At 44.6% G+C, this 21,624-nt stretch overlaps 1 protein-coding gene across 1 annotated transcript; it reads left to right on the top strand.

Annotated features, from left to right (window-relative positions):
- Positions 1-632: 632 nt before the first annotated feature.
- On the top strand, positions 633-4,974 carry TUBA1A (tubulin alpha 1a). Its single transcript, XM_008003128.3, has 4 exons — positions 633-812; positions 2,973-3,195; positions 3,313-3,461; positions 3,779-4,974. Exons 1-4 carry the CDS (start codon positions 810-812, stop codon positions 4,757-4,759), a joined length of 1,356 nt encoding a protein of 451 aa, XP_008001319.1. The 5' UTR covers positions 633-809; the 3' UTR covers positions 4,760-4,974.
- The last annotated feature ends 16,650 nt before the right edge of the window (positions 4,975-21,624 follow it).

Here is a 21,624-nt window from a genome sequence, read left to right as displayed (position 1 = left end):
TATTTGTTCGCTTCTTTATTTAGTATGGTTATTATTTCCATCTTCCAGTTTTATTTAGCTATTCGGGTGTGCGTGTGCCTGCAAAAGAAGCTCTGAAAATAAGTTAGTTGAACCTGAGAAACCATTTTGAATGACTGTATGACTAAATCTTTTTTTTTTAATTAAAAAAAATCACAATTACCCAGACCGTTTTGAGCATTACGCCCATTTTCTCTCCCACTTTATTTTTAAAGCAATTAGAGATGTTGAACCCTAACAAAATGTAGTCGAGTTTAATATACTGCGAGGGAGGGGCTGGCAGTAATTTTCCTTTAAATATTTAATCTGAACATAAATCTGTTATTAAGGGTAGGGGGAAAAAAACCTCACATAGATAATTTTAACTGCATTTTGAGATTTAAGCAACATAAAGTCTTCCAACCCCAGTCCCCTTTCTTCTTCCGCCCCTCCCCGACCCCACCCCATAATGGATGCTCGGCAGAATGCTTCTGCACGGTCTCTTTGTCTAAAGGATGCAAACAGTCTACGGATGCTAGAGAAAAAGGGGTGGGGGAGAGATTACCTCATCCCACGTCGTTTGCACCAATCACCAGTCTCCTGTCCTGGCTTCTCTGGGCAGATTGGGGGTCTGGACCAACAGGAACAGGCCCCGGCCCATCCCCATGGTGACCGAGTTGTATATATGGAGCCGCATCCGCCCATGTGCCGCAGGTTCTCTTACATCGACCGCCTAAGAGTCGCGCTGTAAGAAGCAACAACCTTCTCCTCCTCGTCTCCGCCATCTGCTCGGCAGTCGCGAAGCAGCAACCATGGTGAGAATCGGCTTTGGCTCTTTGTGGCCGTTGGGTGGAGTCAGCGCCCCCAGGCTCTACTTGGAAAACCTTTAAGCTCTTTTCTTTCGTAAGCTCTCTGGGCGAGGGTGGTGGTGTGTTTTGTGAGGTTTAGCTTTACCCCAAATCCTCCAGCTCCACCGCCGCCGCAGTGCGGGTGCAGGAACCCGGCCAGGACTGCGCCCAGGGCGCAGCAGAGCGCTGGGGAGGAACAAAGGCGGCGCCTGGGCGCCTGTGTTGTCCGACAGCCTTTCGGGGTCGCGGGCAGCCCGTCTGCGGCGACCGAGGGGTCTGGGGCGTCCCGGCTGGGTCCAGTGTCTGTGCGCACGGTTTCACAGACGCCGAGGGGCCCCTTTCTGTCTCGCCTCGTTCTCTGGGGACCGGGAGAGGAGGAGGCACCCAAAAAGAGCGGGGGCGTTGGGCGAGCTGGGGGATGTGGGAGGGGGAACGGGAACAAAGCGCAGCCTGGGGTTAGCGTGGGAAGACCCCTCGCGGTCGTTGGCGTTTTGGAAAGATACCCACACATTCCCGGGGAAACATGGTGAGTTTCTACTGGAGCCCCCGGCAGCGGGTGTCAGGGCGGCGTAGGGGCGGGGTTGTTTGTTTCTGGCTTCTATGGCGTTGGAGCCACTGGGCGGGGTTCGCCCTCACTGAACCTCCTCTGTCAGGAGCTGACTTAAAAAAAAACTTTTCATCATTGCGGAACTGTAGGCTCCAAAAGGGTTTTCTTCGCTATTATAATTAAGATGACCTTTTTTTTTTCTCTTGAGCAAAATCACAATTCACTTGACAAACTCTTTAATGTCTGGTCTGAAGTGTGTGTGTGTGTGTGTGTGTGTGTGTGTGCGTGCGTGCTGCTCGTTCAGCGAGGGAGAAAGCCCACTTTGTGAGCCCCAGGGTACCCTGATGGTCGTGTGTGTGTGTGTGTGTGTGCGCGCGCGCGCGCTGCTCGTTCAGCGAGGGAGAAAGCCCACTTTGTGAGCCCCAGGGTACCCTGATGGTCAGGACCAGGGAAACGCCCTTCCCCGCCGCCCCCTCCGCCCCGCCCCCACCACATCAGCGAATAGACAATGAAAGTGGTAGCGCTAAAGACCACAGAGAAGAAAACCTCTATTGGATGCAAAGAATATGAATATTATGTGGTGGGTAGAGAATCTCAGGATTAAAATACTATTTTGTTGTTTTAAATAAATATTTCACTATCGTTCCACTGGGCTTTTATTTTTTGGTACCTTTTCATGTGATGCTTGTTTCTAACTTAGGAACCTGTGTGTGTGTGTGTGTGTGTGTGTGTGTGTTTTAAGATACGGATAATTTTTCAGCTTTTACAGTGGAGAAGATCTGGAAAAACCTTTTTTTTTAAAAAAAGGAATGAAATTGCTACAGACAAAGAAGAATTATACTCCGCATCCCGTTGTCTTTTGTTCTAGTGCATCTTCATTAATTCATTTCAATTCAGGCACATGGTCCCGGGCGGGGTCAGAGGAGGAAAACTGGCAAAACAGCACAATGAGATCATGTAGGCAGTTGCTGGAAATAGAGCTTGCTCTGTTAAATAATGTAGCAGACAGTACAGGCTAGCACCAGGCACAGCAAATACAGCAATGCAGCAATGCAGAAGGCAGAAGCAGACCTTGTCTAAACCCCTTGTATTGATGGATTCTGCAGACAGACTGCAGAAGGGTGTGGCTTCTTGCCTCAGCTGCAGTACAGATGTCCATGTTATAATATCAAGTCAGTCCTATTCAGAAGAAACTTTCATCTTTATTTAAAAGGGAAGAAAGCAGTAAAATTAATCCCAATTAAGTCATAATTGGATTTACTTCATTTTACAAAATTTGTGCTTTGAATACTGAATACTTTTTAAATATGAAAAGTCTTCTATTCAAGCATGGTAGTAGGCATAATGGGCTGGTACCATGTGCTGAACAGGGCCAAGGCGACATCATTATTCAGACCACACCCATATGCAGCATTTGCAGCAGGTCATTTTCCTTAATCTTTGTATCGTGCTAGGGATATGACCTCAAATAATTTTGAAAAATATCTGTATATTATTAGAAATATTTTTAAAAGTTTACTAAAAGTTTGAAATGCTAATACGCCTTAATTTTACAATTTTTTCACTTTTCCTTCCCACAGCGTGAGTGCATCTCCATCCATGTTGGCCAGGCTGGTGTCCAGATTGGCAATGCCTGCTGGGAGCTCTACTGCCTGGAACATGGCATCCAGCCCGATGGTCAGATGCCAAGTGACAAGACCATTGGGGGAGGAGATGATTCCTTCAACACCTTCTTCAGTGAGACTGGCGCTGGCAAGCATGTGCCCCGGGCCGTGTTTGTAGACTTGGAACCCACGGTCATTGGTGAGTTGACCTCAGTAACCCAAGTGAGATCCCAGGATGCTGGGACAGGAGGTCTGTCCTGGGGGCTCCGCTGGTCACTCACCCACTCCCTCCGTCCTTCTCTCCCTCCTTCTCCAGATGAAGTTCGCACTGGCACCTACCGCCAGCTCTTCCACCCTGAGCAGCTCATCACAGGCAAGGAAGATGCTGCCAATAACTATGCCCGAGGGCACTACACCATTGGCAAGGAGATCATTGACCTTGTGTTGGACCGAATTCGTAAGCTGGTATGTTTCTTTTCAAGAATAAAGTAAATTAATGAGCCTAAAGAACACATTTGAAATACTGCTTTTTTTTTTTCAAACACAGAATTGAACTGTTATTTTAATAAAGAGTGGAATGAGTCATTCTTTTGGGGTTTTTATCAGTTAAAATGAACTATTTGGTGTCATTTTGTAAATGTTAATGAGAATTTTTAAAAAAGCATTTGTCAAAATAAGATATAAATCCTGGGAGATGTATGAAAAGTGAAAATATATTTCCTATGATTGTACTACAAAGAACAAAAACTTAACCTTTCCTCTGTTTCTCTCTTTTGTAATAGGCTGACCAGTGCACCGGTCTTCAGGGCTTCTTGGTTTTCCACAGCTTTGGTGGGGGAACTGGTTCTGGGTTCACCTCCCTGCTCATGGAACGTCTCTCAGTTGATTATGGCAAGAAGTCCAAGCTGGAGTTCTCCATTTACCCAGCGCCCCAGGTTTCCACAGCTGTAGTTGAGCCCTACAACTCCATCCTCACCACCCACACCACCCTGGAGCACTCTGATTGTGCCTTCATGGTAGACAATGAGGCCATCTATGACATCTGTCGTAGAAACCTTGATATTGAGCGTCCAACCTATACTAACCTGAATAGGTTAATAGGTCAAATTGTGTCCTCCATCACTGCTTCCCTGAGATTTGATGGAGCCCTGAATGTTGACCTGACAGAATTCCAGACCAACCTGGTACCCTACCCCCGCATCCACTTCCCTCTGGCCACATACGCCCCTGTCATCTCTGCTGAGAAAGCCTACCATGAACAGCTTTCTGTAGCAGAGATCACCAATGCTTGCTTTGAGCCAGCCAACCAGATGGTGAAATGTGACCCTCGCCATGGTAAATACATGGCTTGCTGCCTGTTGTACCGTGGTGATGTGGTTCCCAAAGATGTCAATGCTGCCATTGCCACCATCAAGACCAAGCGTACCATCCAGTTTGTGGATTGGTGCCCCACTGGCTTCAAGGTTGGCATCAACTACCAGCCTCCCACTGTGGTGCCTGGTGGAGACCTGGCCAAGGTACAGAGAGCTGTGTGCATGCTGAGCAACACCACAGCCATTGCTGAGGCCTGGGCTCGCCTGGACCACAAGTTTGACCTGATGTATGCCAAGCGTGCCTTTGTTCACTGGTATGTGGGTGAGGGGATGGAGGAAGGCGAGTTTTCAGAGGCCCGTGAAGACATGGCTGCCCTTGAGAAGGATTATGAGGAGGTTGGTGTGGATTCTGTTGAAGGAGAGGGTGAGGAAGAAGGAGAGGAATACTAAAGTTAAAATGTCACAAAGGTGCTGCTTTTACAGGGAAGCTTATTCTGTTTTAAACGTTGAAAAGTTGTGGTCTGATCAGTTAATTTGTATGTAGCAGTGTATGCTCTTATATACAATTACTGACCTATGCTCTAAAACATGAATGCTTTGTTACAGACCCAAGCTGTCCATTTCTGTGATGGGTTTTGAATAAAGTATTCCCTGTCTTAAATGAATTCAGTCCTGTGTTTTCTATCTGGGTGTCTGAAATTTTATTTAGTGCATTGAGAATAAAGAATAAGTGTTGCCTGTGGTTTATACATATCCTATGACGTGACGTTTGTGTTTTAAAGTATCTTAGTAATTTAAAACTTTTATTTGTGAAACATAAAATGTATATCTAAAGATTACCATCACAGAGCATCATGTACTTTTTTTTTTTTTTTTTTTTTTCGTGAGATGGAGTCTTGCTCTGTTGCCCAGGCTGGAGTGCAGTGGTGTGATCTGGGCTCACTGCAACCTCCATCTCCTGGGTTCAAGAGCTTCTCCTGCCTCAGCCTCCCAAGTAGCTGGGATTATAGGCATCCACCACCACATCTAATTTTTGTATTTTTAGTGGAGACTGGGTTTCACCATGATGGTCAGGCTGGTCTCAAACTCCTGACTTCCAGTGACCCGCTCGCCTCGGCCTCCCAAAGTGCTGGGATTACAGGTGTGAACCACTGTTCCCGGCTCATACTATTCTTAAGTTTTTACCTCATTATTATAATAAAGTTATTTAAACTGCCAGTACTTTTTAGAGTTGAAAGTTGGTAACACATAACCAAAATCTGGTTGGCTGCTGGATCTTATGTAGCTAACATAAAATGGTGAATATTCCAAATGCATCACCTTTTCTTGTGCCCTCTGCTCCTTGGTATGTGTCTACTGCCATTATGCCTCCTCTGCCCAGGGTTTCCAAAACAAATCTCTCCAAGCAAGCAGCCCTATGCTAGACTTAGTTCTTTACCTTCTTTCCAAACCTATTTTAGGCTGAATGTCTTGTTGGAAAAGCCTGATACATTTATTCACTCTAATGTGTTAATTAAATATCTGAAAGTTAATTCTCCAAGTTAATATGGGCCAATAACTTCAAATAATAAAACACTAATAGTGCAATTGCATGCATCAGCGCCAACACATAAAATGTTTTGAACTTAGGATTTGTCCAACAATAGAGCTCTGCTCTAGTCCGACTGACCAAAAGTCTATCTGTTCCCAAGGACAGTAAATTGTTTTCCTACTCTCACATTTTCTGGTTCTGGGATATGTATTAGTTCATTTTCACGTTGCTATGAAGAAATACCTGAGACTGGACAGGGCACCGTGGCTCATGCCTGTAATCCCAGCACTTTGGGAGGCCGAGGCGGGCGGATCATGAGGTCAGGAGATCGGGACCATCCTGGCTAACACTGTGAAACCCTGTCTCTACTAAAAATACAAATTAGCAGGGCATAGTGGTGGGCGCCTGTAGTCCCAGCTACTCAGGAGGCTGAGGCAGGAGAATGGCGTGAACCCGGGAGGCAGAGCTTGCAGTGAGCTGAGATGGCGCCACTGCACTCCAGCCTGGGTGACAGGGCAAGACTCTGCCTCAAAAAAAAAAAAAAGAAAGAAAGAAAGAAAGAAAAAAGAAAAAGGAAATATATGCACCAGGCAAGGTGGCTCACACCTATAATCCCAGCACTTTGGGAGGCTGAAGCAGACAGATCCCCTGAGCTCAGTAGTTCAAGACCAGCTTGGGCAACATAGGGAGACCCCGTCTCAATTCAAAGAAAAAATTTAAAAAAAGAAAACACAAAATATGGAGTATGGTGGCATGTCGCTGTGGTCTTAGCTACTCACAGAGCTGAGGCAGGAGGATCAAGAGTTCAAGCCCAGCCTGGGCAAAATATTGAAACTTTGTCTTCCCCTCCAAAGAAAAACAGTATGGTAGTTCCTCAAAAAATAAAACATAGGATGACCATATGATCCAGCAATTCCACTTCTACATATATACCCCAAAGAACTGAAAGCAGAGACTCAAATAAATATTTGTACACCCATGTTCATGGTAGCATTATTCACAGTAGCCAAAATGTAGAAACAGCCCTATCAATGGACAAATGAATAAACCAAATATGGTATATATTTGCAATGGAATATTGTTCAGCTTTTAAAAAGAATTAAATCCTGACACATATACAACATAAATGAACCTTGAAAACATTATGCTAAATGAAATAAGTCAGAAACAAAAGGATAAATATTGTATGATTCCACTTATATGACATACCTAGATAAGTCGAATTCATAGACAAAAAGCAGAATAGTGATTACCAGAGGTAAGGAGGAAGGAGGTAATAAAGAGTTATGGTTTGTTGTTATTGTTGTTTGAGATGGAGTCCTGCACTGTCACCCAGTGGCATGAGCTCGGCTTACTGCAAACTTCATCTCCTGGGTTCAAGCAATTCTCCTGCCTCAGCCTCCAGAGTAGCTGGGATTACAGGCGCCTGCCACCACGCCTAGCTAATTTTTGTATCTTTACTAGAGAGAGGTTTTGCCATGTTGCCCAGGCTGGTCTCAAACTCCTGACCTCAGGCGATCTGCCCACCTTGGCCTCCCAAAGTGCTGAGATTACAGGCATGAGCCACCAAGCCCAGCAGATAATAATTGTTTAATGGTTACAGAGTTTTTATTTGGGATAATGAAAAAGTTCTGGAGACAGCTAATAGTGACGCTTGCACAACAATCCAAATGTACTTTATGCTGCTACTGAATTATACACTTAAAAATTGCTAAAATGGGCCGGGTGCGGTGGCTCACGCCTGTAATCCCAGCACTCTGGGAGGCCGAGGCAGGCGGATCATGAGGTCAGGAGATCGAGATCATCCTGGCTAACATGGTGAAACCCCTTCTCCACCAAAAATACAAAAAAATTAGCTGGGCGTGGTGGCGGGCGCCTGTAGTCCCAGCTACTGGGGAGGCTGAGGCAGGAGAATGGCGTGAACCCAGGAGGCAGAGCTTGTACTGAGCCGAGATCATGCCACTACACTCCAGCCTGGGTGACAGAGGGAGACTCTGTCTCAATTTAAAAAAAAAAAATTGCTAAAATGGTGCCAGGTGTGATGGTGCCAGACTGTATTATCAGCTACTCCAGCAGGAGGATTGCTTGAGTCCCACTTAAGACCAGGATTTTGAGGCTGTAATGTGCTTTAATTGTGCCTGTGAATAGCTACTGCACTCCAGACTGGGCAACATAGTGAGACACTGACGACTGATTCTAAAAAATATTGTTAAGCCAGGCATGGTGGCTCATGCCTGTAATCCCAGCACTTTGGGAGGCCAAGGTGGGGGGATCACAAGGTCAGGAGTTTGAGACCAGCCTGGCTAATATGGTGAAACCCTGTCTCTACTAAAATAAATAAATAAATAAGCCAGGTGTGGTGGCGGGTGCCTGAAGTCCCAGGACTTGGGAGGCTGAGGCAGGAGAATCACTTGAACTCCAGAGGCAGAGGCTGCAATGAGCCAAGATCGCGCCACTGCACTCCAGCCTGGGTGACAGAGCAAGACTCCGTCTCAAAAAAAACACATTATGTTATAATGGGAACTGTTATTTTTTTAATATATATATATATATATATATATTTTTTTTTTTTTTTGAGACAGGGTCTCACTCTGTCACCCAGGTTGGAGTGCAGTGGCATGATCTCAGCTCACTGCAACCTCAGGCTCAAGTGATCCACCTCAGCCTCCCAAGTAGCTGGGACCATGCCACCATGCCCAGCTAATGTTTTTGTATATTTTCTAGAGGCAGGGTCTCACTGTGTTGCCCAGGCTCGTCTCCAACTCCTGGACTCAAGTGATCCTCCTGCCTCAACCTCCAAAGTGCTAGGATGACAGGTGTGAGCCACCACGCCCAGCCTATTATATACATATCTTACCACAATTGTAGAAACAAACAATGGAAGCATAAATCAAGCACTAAGAAAAATGATTGCCAATGGGGAGAGAACATGATCTAACTGCACTTCTTCTGATGCATTTGTGGTATCATTTAACTATAGAAACGTAACCGTGTTATACAAGACAGAATTAAGTTAAGGTGGAAAAAAACCCTTAAAAATGGAAAACAAGGCCGGGCTCGGTGGCTCAAGCCTGTAATCCCAGCACTTTGGGAGGCCGAGACGGGCGGATCACGAGGTCAAGAGATCGAGACCATCCTGGCTAAGCCGGTGAAACCCCGTCTCTACTAAAAAATACAAAAAAAACCTAGCCGGGCAAGGTGGCGGGCGCCTGTAGTCCCAGCTACTTGGGAGGCTGAGGCTGGAGAATGGCGTAAACCCGGGAGGCGGAGCTTGCAGTGAGCTGAGATCCGGCCACCGCACTCCAGCCTGGGCTACAGAGCGAGACTCCGTCTCAAAAAAAAAAAAAAAAAAAAAAAAAAAATGGAAAACAAAATGAAACAAATATTTAACCAAATATCAGGTTGGTGTCTTAACTACAGAAAGGGGAATTCTCTCTTTCTTTTTTTTCTTTCTTTTTTTTTTTTTTTTGAGACAGGGTCTTACTCTGTTGCCCAGGCTGCAGTGGCATGATCTGGCTCACTGCAACTTCTGCCTCCCAGGTTCAAGCAATCCTCCTGCCTCAGCTTCCAGAGTAGCCAGGACCACAGATCTATGAGCCACCATGCCTGGCTAATTTTTGTATTTTTGTAGAGACAGAGTTTTGCCATGTTGCCCAGGCTGGTCTCCATCTCCTGAGCTCAAGTGATCCTCCCACCTCAGTCTCCCAAAATGTTGGATTACAGGCGTGAGCAAGTGCACCAGCCACCCTAACAATTCTTGAAGTGTGCAGTTCAGTATTGCTAAATATATTCACTTGTTGTGCAACCAATCTCCAGAATGCTTTCATCTTACAAAACTTAAACTCTATACCTGTCAAACAACTTATCATTCTCCCTCTCCACAGCCCCTGGCAAACACCATTCTACTTTGTCTCTATGAATTTCACTATTCTAGGTACCTTACATAAGTAGAATCATACAGTATTTGTCTTTTTTGTGACTGGCTTATTTCACTTAGCACAATGTCCTCGAAGTTCATCCATGTTGTAGTATGTGTCAGAATTTACTTCCTTTTTAAAGCTGAATAATATTATATTGTGTGTATACACAAGATTTTTTTTTTTTTTTTTTTTTTTTTTTTTTTTTACTCATTCATTCATCCATGGACATGGAATTGCTTCCACCTTTTGACTTTTGCGAATAATGCTGCTATGAATATGGGTATACAATGATCTCTTCCAGATCCTGTTTTCAGCTCTTTTGTGTATGTACACAGAAGTAGAATTGCTAGATTTTATTTTCTGAGTGTGTGTGTGGTTTTCTTAAGAAATGAAGTCTCACTCTGTTAGCCAGGCTGGAGTGCAGTGGTGAGATCATAGCTGACTGTAACCTCTAACTGCAGGGCTCAGGTGATCCTCCTGCCTCAGCCTCCTGAGTAGTTTGGACTCCAAGCATGCCACCACACCAGGCTAAGTTTTGCATTTTTTGTAGAGACAGGGTCTTGCTATGTTCCCCAGGTTTATTATTTATTTATTTATTTTTTATAGAAGCCATTCTAATATGAAGTGGTTGTAGTTTTAATTTGCATTTCCCTAATGATTAGTAATGTTGACCATCTTTTTGTTTGCTTATTAGCCATTTGTATATCTTCTTTGGAGAAATGCCTTTTCAAGTTCTCTGCCCATTTTTAAATTGGATTGCTAATATTAAAACACTTTTTTTTTTTTTTTTTTGAGACGGAGTTTTGCTATTGTCGCCCAGGCTGGAGTACAACGGCACAATCTCAGTTCACTGCAACCTCTGCCTCCCGGGTTCAAGTGATTCTCCTGCCTCAGCCTACTGAGTAGCTGGGATTACAGGTGCCCACCACCACGCCCAGCTAATTTTTGTATTTTTAGTAGAGATGGGGTTTCACCATGTTGGCAAGGCTGGTCTCAAACTCCTGACCTCAGGTGATCCACCCGCCTCGACCTCCCAAAGAAATGGGATTATAGAGGTGAGCTACCACACCCGGCCAAAACACTTTATTTTTATATATTTTTTTGAGACAGAGTCTCATTCTGTTGCTTAGGCTAGAGTGCAGTGGTGCTATTTCAGTTGACTGCAGACTTCCCAGGCTCAAGTGATCCTCCCATTTCATCCTCCCAAGTAGCTGGGACTACAGGATCATGCCACCACTCCCAGCTAATTTGTTGTTGTTGTTGTTATTGTTGTTTCTTGTAGAGACAGGGGGTCACCATGTTTCCCAGCCTGTTCTCGAACTCCTGGGCTCAAGCAATTTGCCTGTCTTAGCCTCCCAAAGTGCTAGGATTACAGGTGTGAGGCACCATGACCGGCCAATGTTAAAACATTTTTATCCCACCATTTAATCCATGAGGATACAAGAATACTGAAATTGGTCAGACACGGTGGCTCACGCCTATAATCCCAGCATTTTGGGAGGCTGAGGTGGGTGAATGACCTGAGGTCAGGAGTTCGAGACCAGCCTCGACAATATGGTGAAACTCCATTTCTACTAAAAATACAGAAAAAATTAGTCAGGTGTGGTGGTGGGTGCCTGTAATCCCAACTACTCAGGAGACTGAGACAGAAGAATAGCTTGAACCTGGGAGGCAGAAGTTGCAGTGAGCCGAGATCACACTACTGCACTCCAGCCTAGGCAACAAGAGTGAAACTCTGTCTCAAAAAAGAAAAAAGAAATACAAAAATTAGCCGGGCATAGTGGCGCGTGCCTGTAATCCCAGTTACTCTGGAGGCTGAAGCAGGAGAATCGCTGGAACCTGGGAGGCAGAGGTTGCAGTGAGCCGAGGTTGTACCACTGCAATCCAGCCTGGGCAACAACGCAAGGTTCCATCTCAAGAAAAGAAAAGAAAAAAAAAAAAGAATAGTGGAATAATTAAAATGTAAAAAAATTAACTGCAAAAATTATTTTATCCTAAGACCATTGTAAGTTTTATTTCTCATGTGTACATTATTTCCTTCATATTCAAAAATACAACAACAAATAATGCTGGCTATGGTGCTCATCCTATCCTTTATTATACCTTTAATTGGAATGTAGTTTTTGCCCTTGAGATCCATGTTTTATAAATTTTTTCTGGGCCAGATGTGGGATTACAGGTGTGAGCCTATAATCCCATCACTTTGGGAGGTTGAAGTGGGAGGATCGCTTGAGCCTGGGAGGTTGAGGCTGCAGTGAGCCATGAGTGCACCACTGCACTCCAGCCTGGGCAACAGAGCAAGACCCTGTCTCTAAACAAATATATAAATAAATATTTTTTCTCAATATATGGAAAGTATCTCAATACGAGAATATTTACATTATTTCTATATTATTACAATTTTTAATCAGAACAGATGGTGAATTTCATTGAATGTCTTTTCAGCAATATTTGGAGATTAACATATGACTTTTCCCCTCAACATACTATAATGAGTTATTTTAAAAGATTTCCTAATATTGAATGCTCATTGCATGTCTAATATAAAAAACTTGGGGTTGGGCATGGTGGCTCACGCCTGTAATCCCAGCACTTTGGGAGGCTGAAGTGGGTGGAACGCTTGAGGCTAGAAGTTCAAGACCAGCCTGGGCAACATAGGCAGACCCCAACTCTATTTAAAAAAAATTAGGCCAGGTGTGGTGGCTCACGCCTGTATTCCCAACACTTCGGGAGGCTGAGGAGGCAGATCACCAGGTCAAGAGATTGAGACCATCCTGGACAACATGGTGAGACCCCGTCTCTACTAAAAATACAAAAATTAGCTGAGTGAGGTGGTGTGCGCCTGTTGTCCCAGCTATTCAGGAAGCCAAGGCAGGAGAATCACTTGAATTCAGGAGGTAGAGGTTGCAGTGAACCAAGACTGTGACACTGCACTCCAGCCTGGCGACAGAGCGAGACTCCATCTCAAAAAAAAAAAAAAAAAAAAATAGGGCAGATGCTGTGGCTCACGTCTGGAGGCCAAGGCAGGTGGATCACCTGAGGTCAGGAGTTCGAGAACAGCCTGGCCAACATGGTGAAGCCCCCATCTCTACTAAAGATACAAAAATTAGCCAAGCATGGTGGCACGCACCTGTAATTCCAGTTACTCAGGAGACTGAGACAGGAGAATCGCTTGAACCTGGGAGGTGGAGGTTGCAGTGAGCTGAGATCACACCATCGCACTTCAGCCTGGGTGACATAGCAAGACTCCATCTCAAAAAAAAAAAAAAATTAGCTGGGTGTGGTGGTGCGTACCTGTAGTCTCAGCTACTTGGGAGGCTGAGGCACTAGAATTGCTTGAACCCAGGTGGCCAAGGTTGCAGTGAGCCCAGATCGCGTCATTGCACACCAGCCTGAGTGACAGAGCAAGACTCTGTCTCAAAAAAAAAAAACAAAAAAAACAAACAAACTTGATCATAGTGATTATCCTTCCGATGTGCTGCCAGATTCTTTTAAAACTTTTTAAAATTATTGACTATTTGGTTGATTGATTTTGAGACTATCATAAAACAGCACCAGGTTCTATTTGATGATACAGTTTCACTCTGAACAGCAGTGTATAGGGCTAAGTTTTATACTAGTATTCAATATAGACTGTGGAAGGTACCAGAGTATATCCCATAAAAAAAAGTTATTCCACCAGAAGCCTATATAGTGCACTCCAGGCAAGTAGGCCTTTGATTATCCAACTTAATTCAGAAATAGAATTTCGAGTATCCAAAGCAGCAGTTCATTCTTAATTACTAGAGGTGATGAGAGCAGATATCTTTTACCATTAAGTATGATGTTAGCGGCCGGGCGCGGTGGCTCAAACCTGTAATCCCAGCACTTTGGGAGGCCGAGACGGGCGGATCACGAGGTCAGGAGATCGAGACCATCCTGGCTAACACGGTGAAACCCCGTCTCTACTAAAAATACAAAAAACTAGCCGGGCGAGGTGGCGGGCGCCTGTAGTCCCAGCTACTCCGGAGGCTGAGGCAGGAGAATGGCGTAAACCCGGGAGGCGGAGCTTGCAGTGAGCTGAGATCCGGCCACTGCAGTCCAGCCCGGGCTACAGAGCAAGACTCCGTCTCAAAAAAAAAAAAAAAAAAAAAAAAAAAGTATGATGTTAGCTGTCAGTTTTCACAGACACTCTATCAGATGGAGGAAGTTCTCTAGTTTCCTGGTTTGCTGAGAGGTTGGTTGGTTTGTTTTTGGTAAATGAATGTTAGATTTTGTCAAATTATTTTTCTGTGTGCATCTGTTAAAATGATTATATGAGTTTTCTCCTTTTTTCTCTTGAATATGAAACCAACCTTGCATTCCTGGGATAAACCACAATTGCTTTATAGTTTAAAACAGGGGTTCTTAACTCAGGGCTCAGAAAAGCACAGGTACTTCATAGACAGCTCTCATGGTTTGGGAACTATCCTAAAGCTGTATGCAAAATTCTGTGTGAATATGTTCAAGATAAATTTTCTCCAAAGATAGCTCCTAACCATTCCTTTCATCCCTGTAGGTATAGGCTTACTCTCCCATAGAGAGATGGAATCTGTTCCCCTTTCCTTAAACCCTAGCTGGCTTGTGATGACTTTGACAAATAGAATGTGCAAAAGTGAAGCCGTGCTAGACCCAGGTCAAGCACTTAAGAAGCCTGGCAGTCGGCCGGGCGTGGTGGCTCAAGCCTGTAATCCCAGCACTTTGGGAGGCCGAGACGGGTGGATCACGAGGTCAGGAGATCATCCTGGTTAACACGGTGAAACCCCGTCTCTACTAAAAAATACAAAAAACTAGCCCGGCGAGAAGGCGGGTGCCTGTAGTCCCAGCTACTCGGGAGGCTGAGGCAGGAGAATGGTGTAAACCCGGGAGGCGGAGCTTGCAGTGAGCCGAGATCTGGCCATTGCACTCCAGCCTGGGTGACAGAGCAAGACTCTGTCTCAAAAAAAAAAAAAAAAAAGAAGCCTAGCAGTTGTGTTGTTGTTATTGTTTTATATATATATACACAGAGAGATAGCATCTCACTATGTTAATCAGGCTGGTTTCAAACTCCTGGCCTCGAGTGATCCTCTGCCTTGGCCCCCCAAACTGCTGAGATTACAGGAGTGAGCATCAAGCCCAGCCTGTTTAAAAAAAAGCCACCATTTAATAAACTTGAGCTAGAGTAACAATGGATGAGAGACCATGTGAAGAGAAAGAGAGGACGTGTGAAAAAGAACCACCCCACCCCATCCAACAGCCAGCACAAAGGCCTCACATATGTGAGTGAAACCATCTTGGACACTCCAGACCCAGCTGGGCTCCCAGCTCAGCACACCTGCAGGAGTGAACCAGATGACATACCACATGGAATCATGAGAAATAATAAATGACAGTTTTAATTCAATCAGTTTTGGGTGGTTGGTTGTACAGCAATAGAAAACTGAAACAGGGCTTATATGCACATCTAGAGAGAGAATACTGTATACCGTTTTCTTTTCTTTTCTTTTCTTTTCTTTTTTTTTTAGACGGAGTCTTGCTTTGCGCCCAGGCTGGAGTGCAGTGGCTCTACCTTGGCTCACTGCAAGCTCCGCCTCCCAGGTTCACGCCATTCTCCTGCCTCAGCCTCCCCAGTAGCTGGGACTACAGACACCCGCCACCATGCCCCACTATTTTTTTGTATTTTTTAACAGAGATGGGGTTTCACCATGTTAGCCAGGATGGTCTTGATCTCCTGACCTCATGATCCCCCAACCTTGGCCTCCCAAAGTGCTGGGAATGCAGGCCTGAGCCACTGCGCCCAGCCTACTGTATACTGTTTTCATGAGATTATCCAAAACAATTATAACTACTAACCTAAATAAATGAAAAAATAAAAATTATTTAGGAAATCCCTCATAAATGTATTTGTTTCAGTGTTTTTTTACATTTATTTTTATTTTTTTAGAGACAAGGTCTTCTTGCTCTCTTGCCCAGGCTGGGCTGCAGTGGCAAAATCATCGCTCAATGTAACTTCAAATTTGGGACTTAAGCAATGCTCCCACTTCAGCCCACTGAGTAGCTAGGACTACAGGTGCACACACCCACACCTGGCTAATTAAAAAAAAAAAATCTTTGTAGAGATAGGGTCTAGCTATATTGCTCAGGCTGGTCTCAAATTCTTGGACTCAAGTGGTCCTCCTGCCTTGGCCTCCCAAAAGTGCAGGGATTATAGATGTGAGCCACTGTGCCTGGCTTCAGTGTGTTTTTGATAATTATCAGTACTATATTTAAGATTATATGTAAATTAGCCCAGCACAGTGGCTCACGCCTGTAATCCCAGCACTTTGGCAGGCCAAGTGTGGATCATGGGTGGATCATGAGGTCAGGAGTTCAACACCAGCCTGGTCAAGATAGTGAAACCCTGTTTTTACTGAAAATACAAAAATTAGCTGGGTGTGGTGACACATGCCTGTAGTACCAGCTACATGGGAGGCTGAGGCAGGAAAATCTCTTGAACTGGGGAGATGGAGGCTGCAGCGAGCCAAGATTGCACCACTGCACTCTAGCCTGGGCAACAGAGCAAGACTCTGCCTCCAAAAAAAAAAAAAAAAAAAAAAAAGAATTATATGTAAACAGAGTGTAGCTTTGCATTTGGCAATTAAGTGAAAGATTATATGCTTTATAGAAATATAATGGAAATGGATGCCTAAGATAAAAAATCAGATAATTTATTGGACCATCTTTCCACTGCTCTGAAGCAAGTCGGTAGATTTGAGAAGTAGGCCAAAAGTTTTCACTTAAATATATACATATGAACATGTGAAAATATACATACAAAAATTATATAAAGAAAAGTGAACAAAAGTAGATCCAAAGTTCTATATTTGGTCAAGATATAGTTTCATATGTGAACCAAGTGGATGGATTCACTTACCATAAATGGTGCAGCCATTGTGGAAGTGAGTGTGATTTGCAGCTGAGTTAGAACATAGCTGGTAGAGTGGATCAAAATTGACTGAGGCGGCCAGGCATGGTCGCTCATGCCTGTAGTCCCAGCACTTTGGGAGGCAAAGGCAGGCGGATCACCTGAGGTCGGGAGTTTGAGACCCACCTGACTATCATGGAGAAACCCTGCCTCTACTAAAAATACAAAATTAGCCAGGCGTGGTGGCACATGCCTGTAATCCTAGCTACTCAGGAGGCTGAGGAAGAAGAATCACTTGAACCTGGGAGGCAGAGGTTGCGGTGAGCCGAGATCACGCCATTGCACTCCAGCCTGGGCAATAAGAGCAAAACTCTGTCTCAAAAAAAAAAAAAAAAAAAAAAAATTGACTGAGACTGGGTGCAGTGGCTCATGCCTGTAATCCCAGCACTTTGGGAGGCCTTGTCTCAAAAAAAAAATTTTTTTTAATTGTTTTTTGTTTTTTTAAGACAGCCTCTGCCGCCAGGCTGGAATGCAGTGGTGCGATCTTGGCTCACATCAACCTCCGCCTGCTGGGTTCAAGTGATTCTCCTGGCTCAGCCTCCCAAATAGCTGGGACTACAGGCGCATGCCACCATGCCCAGCTAATTTTTGTATTTTTAGTAGAGATGATGTTTCACCATGTTGGCCAGGATGGTCTCGATCTCTTGACCTTGTGATCCACCCACCTTAGTCTCCCAAAGTGCTGGGATTACAGGCGTAAGTCACTGAGCCTGGCCTTTAATTTTATTTTAGTAGAAATGGGGTTTCACCACGTTGGCCAAGCTAGTCTCAAACTCCTGGCCTCAAGTGATTCACCTGCCTTGGCCTCCCAAAGGGCTGGTATTACAGGTGTGAGCCAATGTGCCCAGTCAAAAATATTTTTTTTTAAATTAGCTGGGTGTGGTGGCACAGCCCTGCAGTCCTAGCTACTCAGATGGCCAAGGCAGGAGGATCCCTTGAGCTCAGGAGTGCAAGGCTGCAGTGAGCCATGATCATATCACTGCACTCCAGCCTAGACGACAGAGCAAGACCCTGTCTCAAAAAAAAAAAAAAAACACAAAAAACAAAACCAAAAAAACCCTGAGACATAGGGCAGGCTTCCATCTGGTGAATGGAGTAAGGAGGTAGGAAACAGCAGTAAAAGAAAATGATACTTGCCATGGATAGTAGCACAAGCCCATAATATCAACATTTTGGGAGACTGAGGCAGGAGTATCGCTTGAGGCCAGGAGTTTGAGACCAGCCTGCACAACATATTAAGACTCAGTCTCTCTAACAAAAAAAAAAAAAAAAAAAATTTTAATTAGCTGTGTGCGGTGGCAGTGCCTGCAGTCCCAGCCACTCAGGAAGCTGAGATAGGAAGATCTATTAAGCCTGGGAGGTCAAGGTACAGTGAGCTATGATTGGCCACTGTACTCCAGCCTGGGCGACACAGCAAGATTCTGTCTCAAAAGAATAAAAAGAAAAAAAGAAAAGAAAAGAAAATGAGAATGACAGTAATATACCACCATTTCCAATCCAACATCAGAAGTAATGAATCAAAAGGTCTAGTATAAAGTTAGGCTCAGTGGCTCATACCTATAATCCCAGCATTTTGGAAAGCTGAAGTGGGAGTATCACTTGGGCCAGAAGTTCGAGACAAGCCTGGGCAACATGGCGAGACCCTATCTCTACAAAAAATAAATCAGCTGAGTGTGGTGGCCTATGCCTATAGTCCCAGCTACTCAGGAGGCTGAGGCAGGAGGAACACGTGAGCCTAAGAGGTCAAGGCTGCAGTGAGCCATGATCACATCATTGCACTCCATCTTGGGTGACAGAGAGGAGACCCTATCTTTTTTTTTTTTTTTTTTTTTTTTTTTTTTGAGACGGAGTCTCGCTCTGTCGCCCAGGCTGGAGTGCAGTGGCCAGATCTCAGCTCACTGCAAGCTCCGCCTCCCGGGTTTACGCCATTCTCCTGCCTCAGCCTCCGGAGTAGCTGGGACTACAGGCGCCCGCCACCTCGCCCGGCTAGTTTTTTGTATTTTTAGTAGAGACGGGGTTTCACCGTGTTAGCCAGGATGGTCTCGATCTCCTGACCTCGTGATCCTCCCGTCTCGGCCTCCCACAGTGCTGGGATTACAGGCTTGAGCCACCGCGCCCAGCCAGGAGACCCTATCTTTAAAAAAAATTAAACGAGGCTGGGCGCGGTGGCTCACACCTGCAATCCTAGCACTTTGGGAGGCCAAGGTGGGCAGATCACAAGGTCAGGAAATCGAGACCATCCTGGCTAACATGGTGAAACCCTGTCTCTACTAAAAATTTTTTTAAAAATCAGCTGGGCGTGGTGGCATGCGCCTGTAGTCCCAGCTACTCAAGAGACTGAGGCAGGAGAATCGCTTGAACCTGGGAGGTAGAGGTTGCAGTAAGCCAAGATCGCGCCACTGCGCTCCAGCCTAGACGGCAGAACAAAACTCCATCTCAAAAAAAAAAAAAAAAAAATTAAATGAATAAAATAAAAATTATAAGAAGGTCCAATGTAATATGGCGAAGAGGAGCTAACCCTAGAGAAAGGAGCTTAAAGAGATCAGACCAGGTATCCAAGAAATAATCAAGGGGAATACATCAGGGACCTAGGCAGAGGCCTGGTAGGCAGACTGACTGGCTCCCACGTTAGGGATTATTTAGGGAAACAACAGCTCAATGCACCTTTGGGTGTTGGGTGTCCAGGATATTGAAGGCCAGATATTTAAGGTCTTTTTGCCTGTTGGTCAGAAACCTCCCACAGTTCCTTGCCGCAAGGGCCTCTCCAAAAAGCAGCAGACAGCAACTGGCTTCCATCAGGACAAGTGAGCAAGACAGCAAAAGAGAGCTGCCAAGATGAAAGTCACAGTCTTTTTGTAATGTAATATCAGAAGTGACATCGCATCACTTTTGTTGTAGCTAATAAGAAGTGAATCATGGCTGGGCACGGTGGCTCACACCTATAATCTCAGCACTTTGGGAGGCCAAGGCAGGTGGATCACCTGAGGTCAGGAGTTCGAGACCAGTCTGGCCAACATAGTGAAACCCTGTCTCTACTAAAATGACAAAAATTAGCCAGGCATCCTGGCACATGCCTGTAATCCCAGCTACTCAGGAGTCTGAAGCAGGAGAATCACTTGAACCCGGGAGGCGGAGGTTGTAGTGAGCCGAGACTGTGCCATTGCACTCCAGTCTAGGCAACAAGAGCAAAACTCTGTATCAAAAAATAATAATAACAACAACAATAATAATAATAATTTAACCAATAAGTACACATGATTACATAGATTCTCTAATTCTTAGAAAAATCACAGATCTTGGATCTAGTTTTATCTTGTCAGGCTTGCAAATTATAAATAAATAAAAGAAGTGCCTCTAAGAGATTCATAACCAAACATAATGCCAAGTCTTGTTTTTCTACAATATATAGTATAAATCTATGTACATAAAATTATATATGTATATATGCCTAGAGAGATGTCTAACAGGATCTTTATCAAATATTAAGAGTACTGGCCAGGCTTGGTGGCTCACACCTGAATCCTAGCACTTTAGGATGCCAAAGCAGGTAGACTGCTTGAGGCCAGGAGTTTGAGACCAGCCTGGGCAACATAGCGAAACCCTGTCTCTATAAAAAATATAAAAATTAGCCAGGCATGGTAGCATGTGCCTGTAGTCCCAGCTACTAAGGAGGCTGAGGTGGGAGGATCTGTTGAGCCCGGAGGTGGAGGCTGCAGTGAGCTGTGAGTGCCACTGCACTCCAGCTTAGGCAACAGAGAAAGATTTAAAAAAAAAAAAAAAAAATGGAGCTGATTGTTTAAGAAGTTATTTTTCCCTGAAGTATTGGCATTTAAACAGGGAAGTTTTAGAAACTAAAGATTCAACATTTTTTTTTTTTTTTTTTTGAAAGGGAGTCTCGCTCTGTCACCCAGGCTGGAGCGCAGTGGCCGGATCTCAGCTCACTGCAAGCTCCGCCTCCCAGGTTTACACCATTCTCCTGCCTCAGCCTCTCGAGTAGCTGGGACTACAGGCACCCGCCACCTTGCCTGGCTAGTTTTTTGTATTTTTTAGTAGAGATGGGGTTTCGCCGTGTTAGCCAGGATGGTCTCGATCTCCTGACCTCGTGAGCCGCCCGTCTCGGCCTCCCAAAGTGCTGGGATTACAGGCTTGAGCCACCGCGCCAGGCCAAGATTCAACTTTTAAAGAAATCTCCAGGAAGAGAATTTCAAGCACCATCTGAGCAAAGATGCAATGTCACTTCTGATATTACATTACAAAAAGACTGTGACTTTCATCTAGAAACTAGTTTCTAGATTAGGCTGTGACATTATATATGTATATATGCTTAGAGAGATGTCTAATAGGATCTTTATCAAATATTAAGAGTATTGGCCAGGCATGGTGGCACACTCCTGTAGTCCCAGCTACTTGGGAGCCTGAAGTGGAAGAATCGCTTGAATCCGGGAGGTGGAGGTTGCAGTGAGCCGAGATCACACCACTGCACTCCAGCCTGGGTGACAGAAACTCCATCTCAAAAAAAATAAAAATAAAAATAAAAAAGTTTTAAAAAAGTTTTTAAAAAGTATACAATTCAATGGCTTTTAGTATATTCAGAGGTGTGTGATCACCACAATTTTAGAACATTTTCATCACCCCCTAAAAAACTCTGTAACCTAGGCAACCACTATCTCTAGGCAACCACTAATCTAGTTTCTGTCTCTATATATTTCCCTATTCCAGACATTTCATGTAGAAGGAAGCATACAATACGCAGGCATTCATAACTGGCTTCTTTCTTCTTTTCCTAATCCATTCAAGTACATCTATTTTGGAAATATTTCCATTTCAATGATCTAAATTGTTATGAGGAACACCACCAGGGCATGAAATTTTAGAATATAGCAATCTCTTTGTATTCTTAGTT

This window comes from Chlorocebus sabaeus, chromosome 11 (genome assembly GCF_047675955.1).
Source record: "Chlorocebus sabaeus isolate Y175 chromosome 11, mChlSab1.0.hap1, whole genome shotgun sequence".
Classification (NCBI taxonomy): domain Eukaryota; kingdom Metazoa; phylum Chordata; class Mammalia; order Primates; family Cercopithecidae; genus Chlorocebus; species Chlorocebus sabaeus.
The sequence above is the reverse complement of the archived record's forward strand: the minus strand, read 5'-3'. Positions and strand labels throughout refer to the sequence as shown.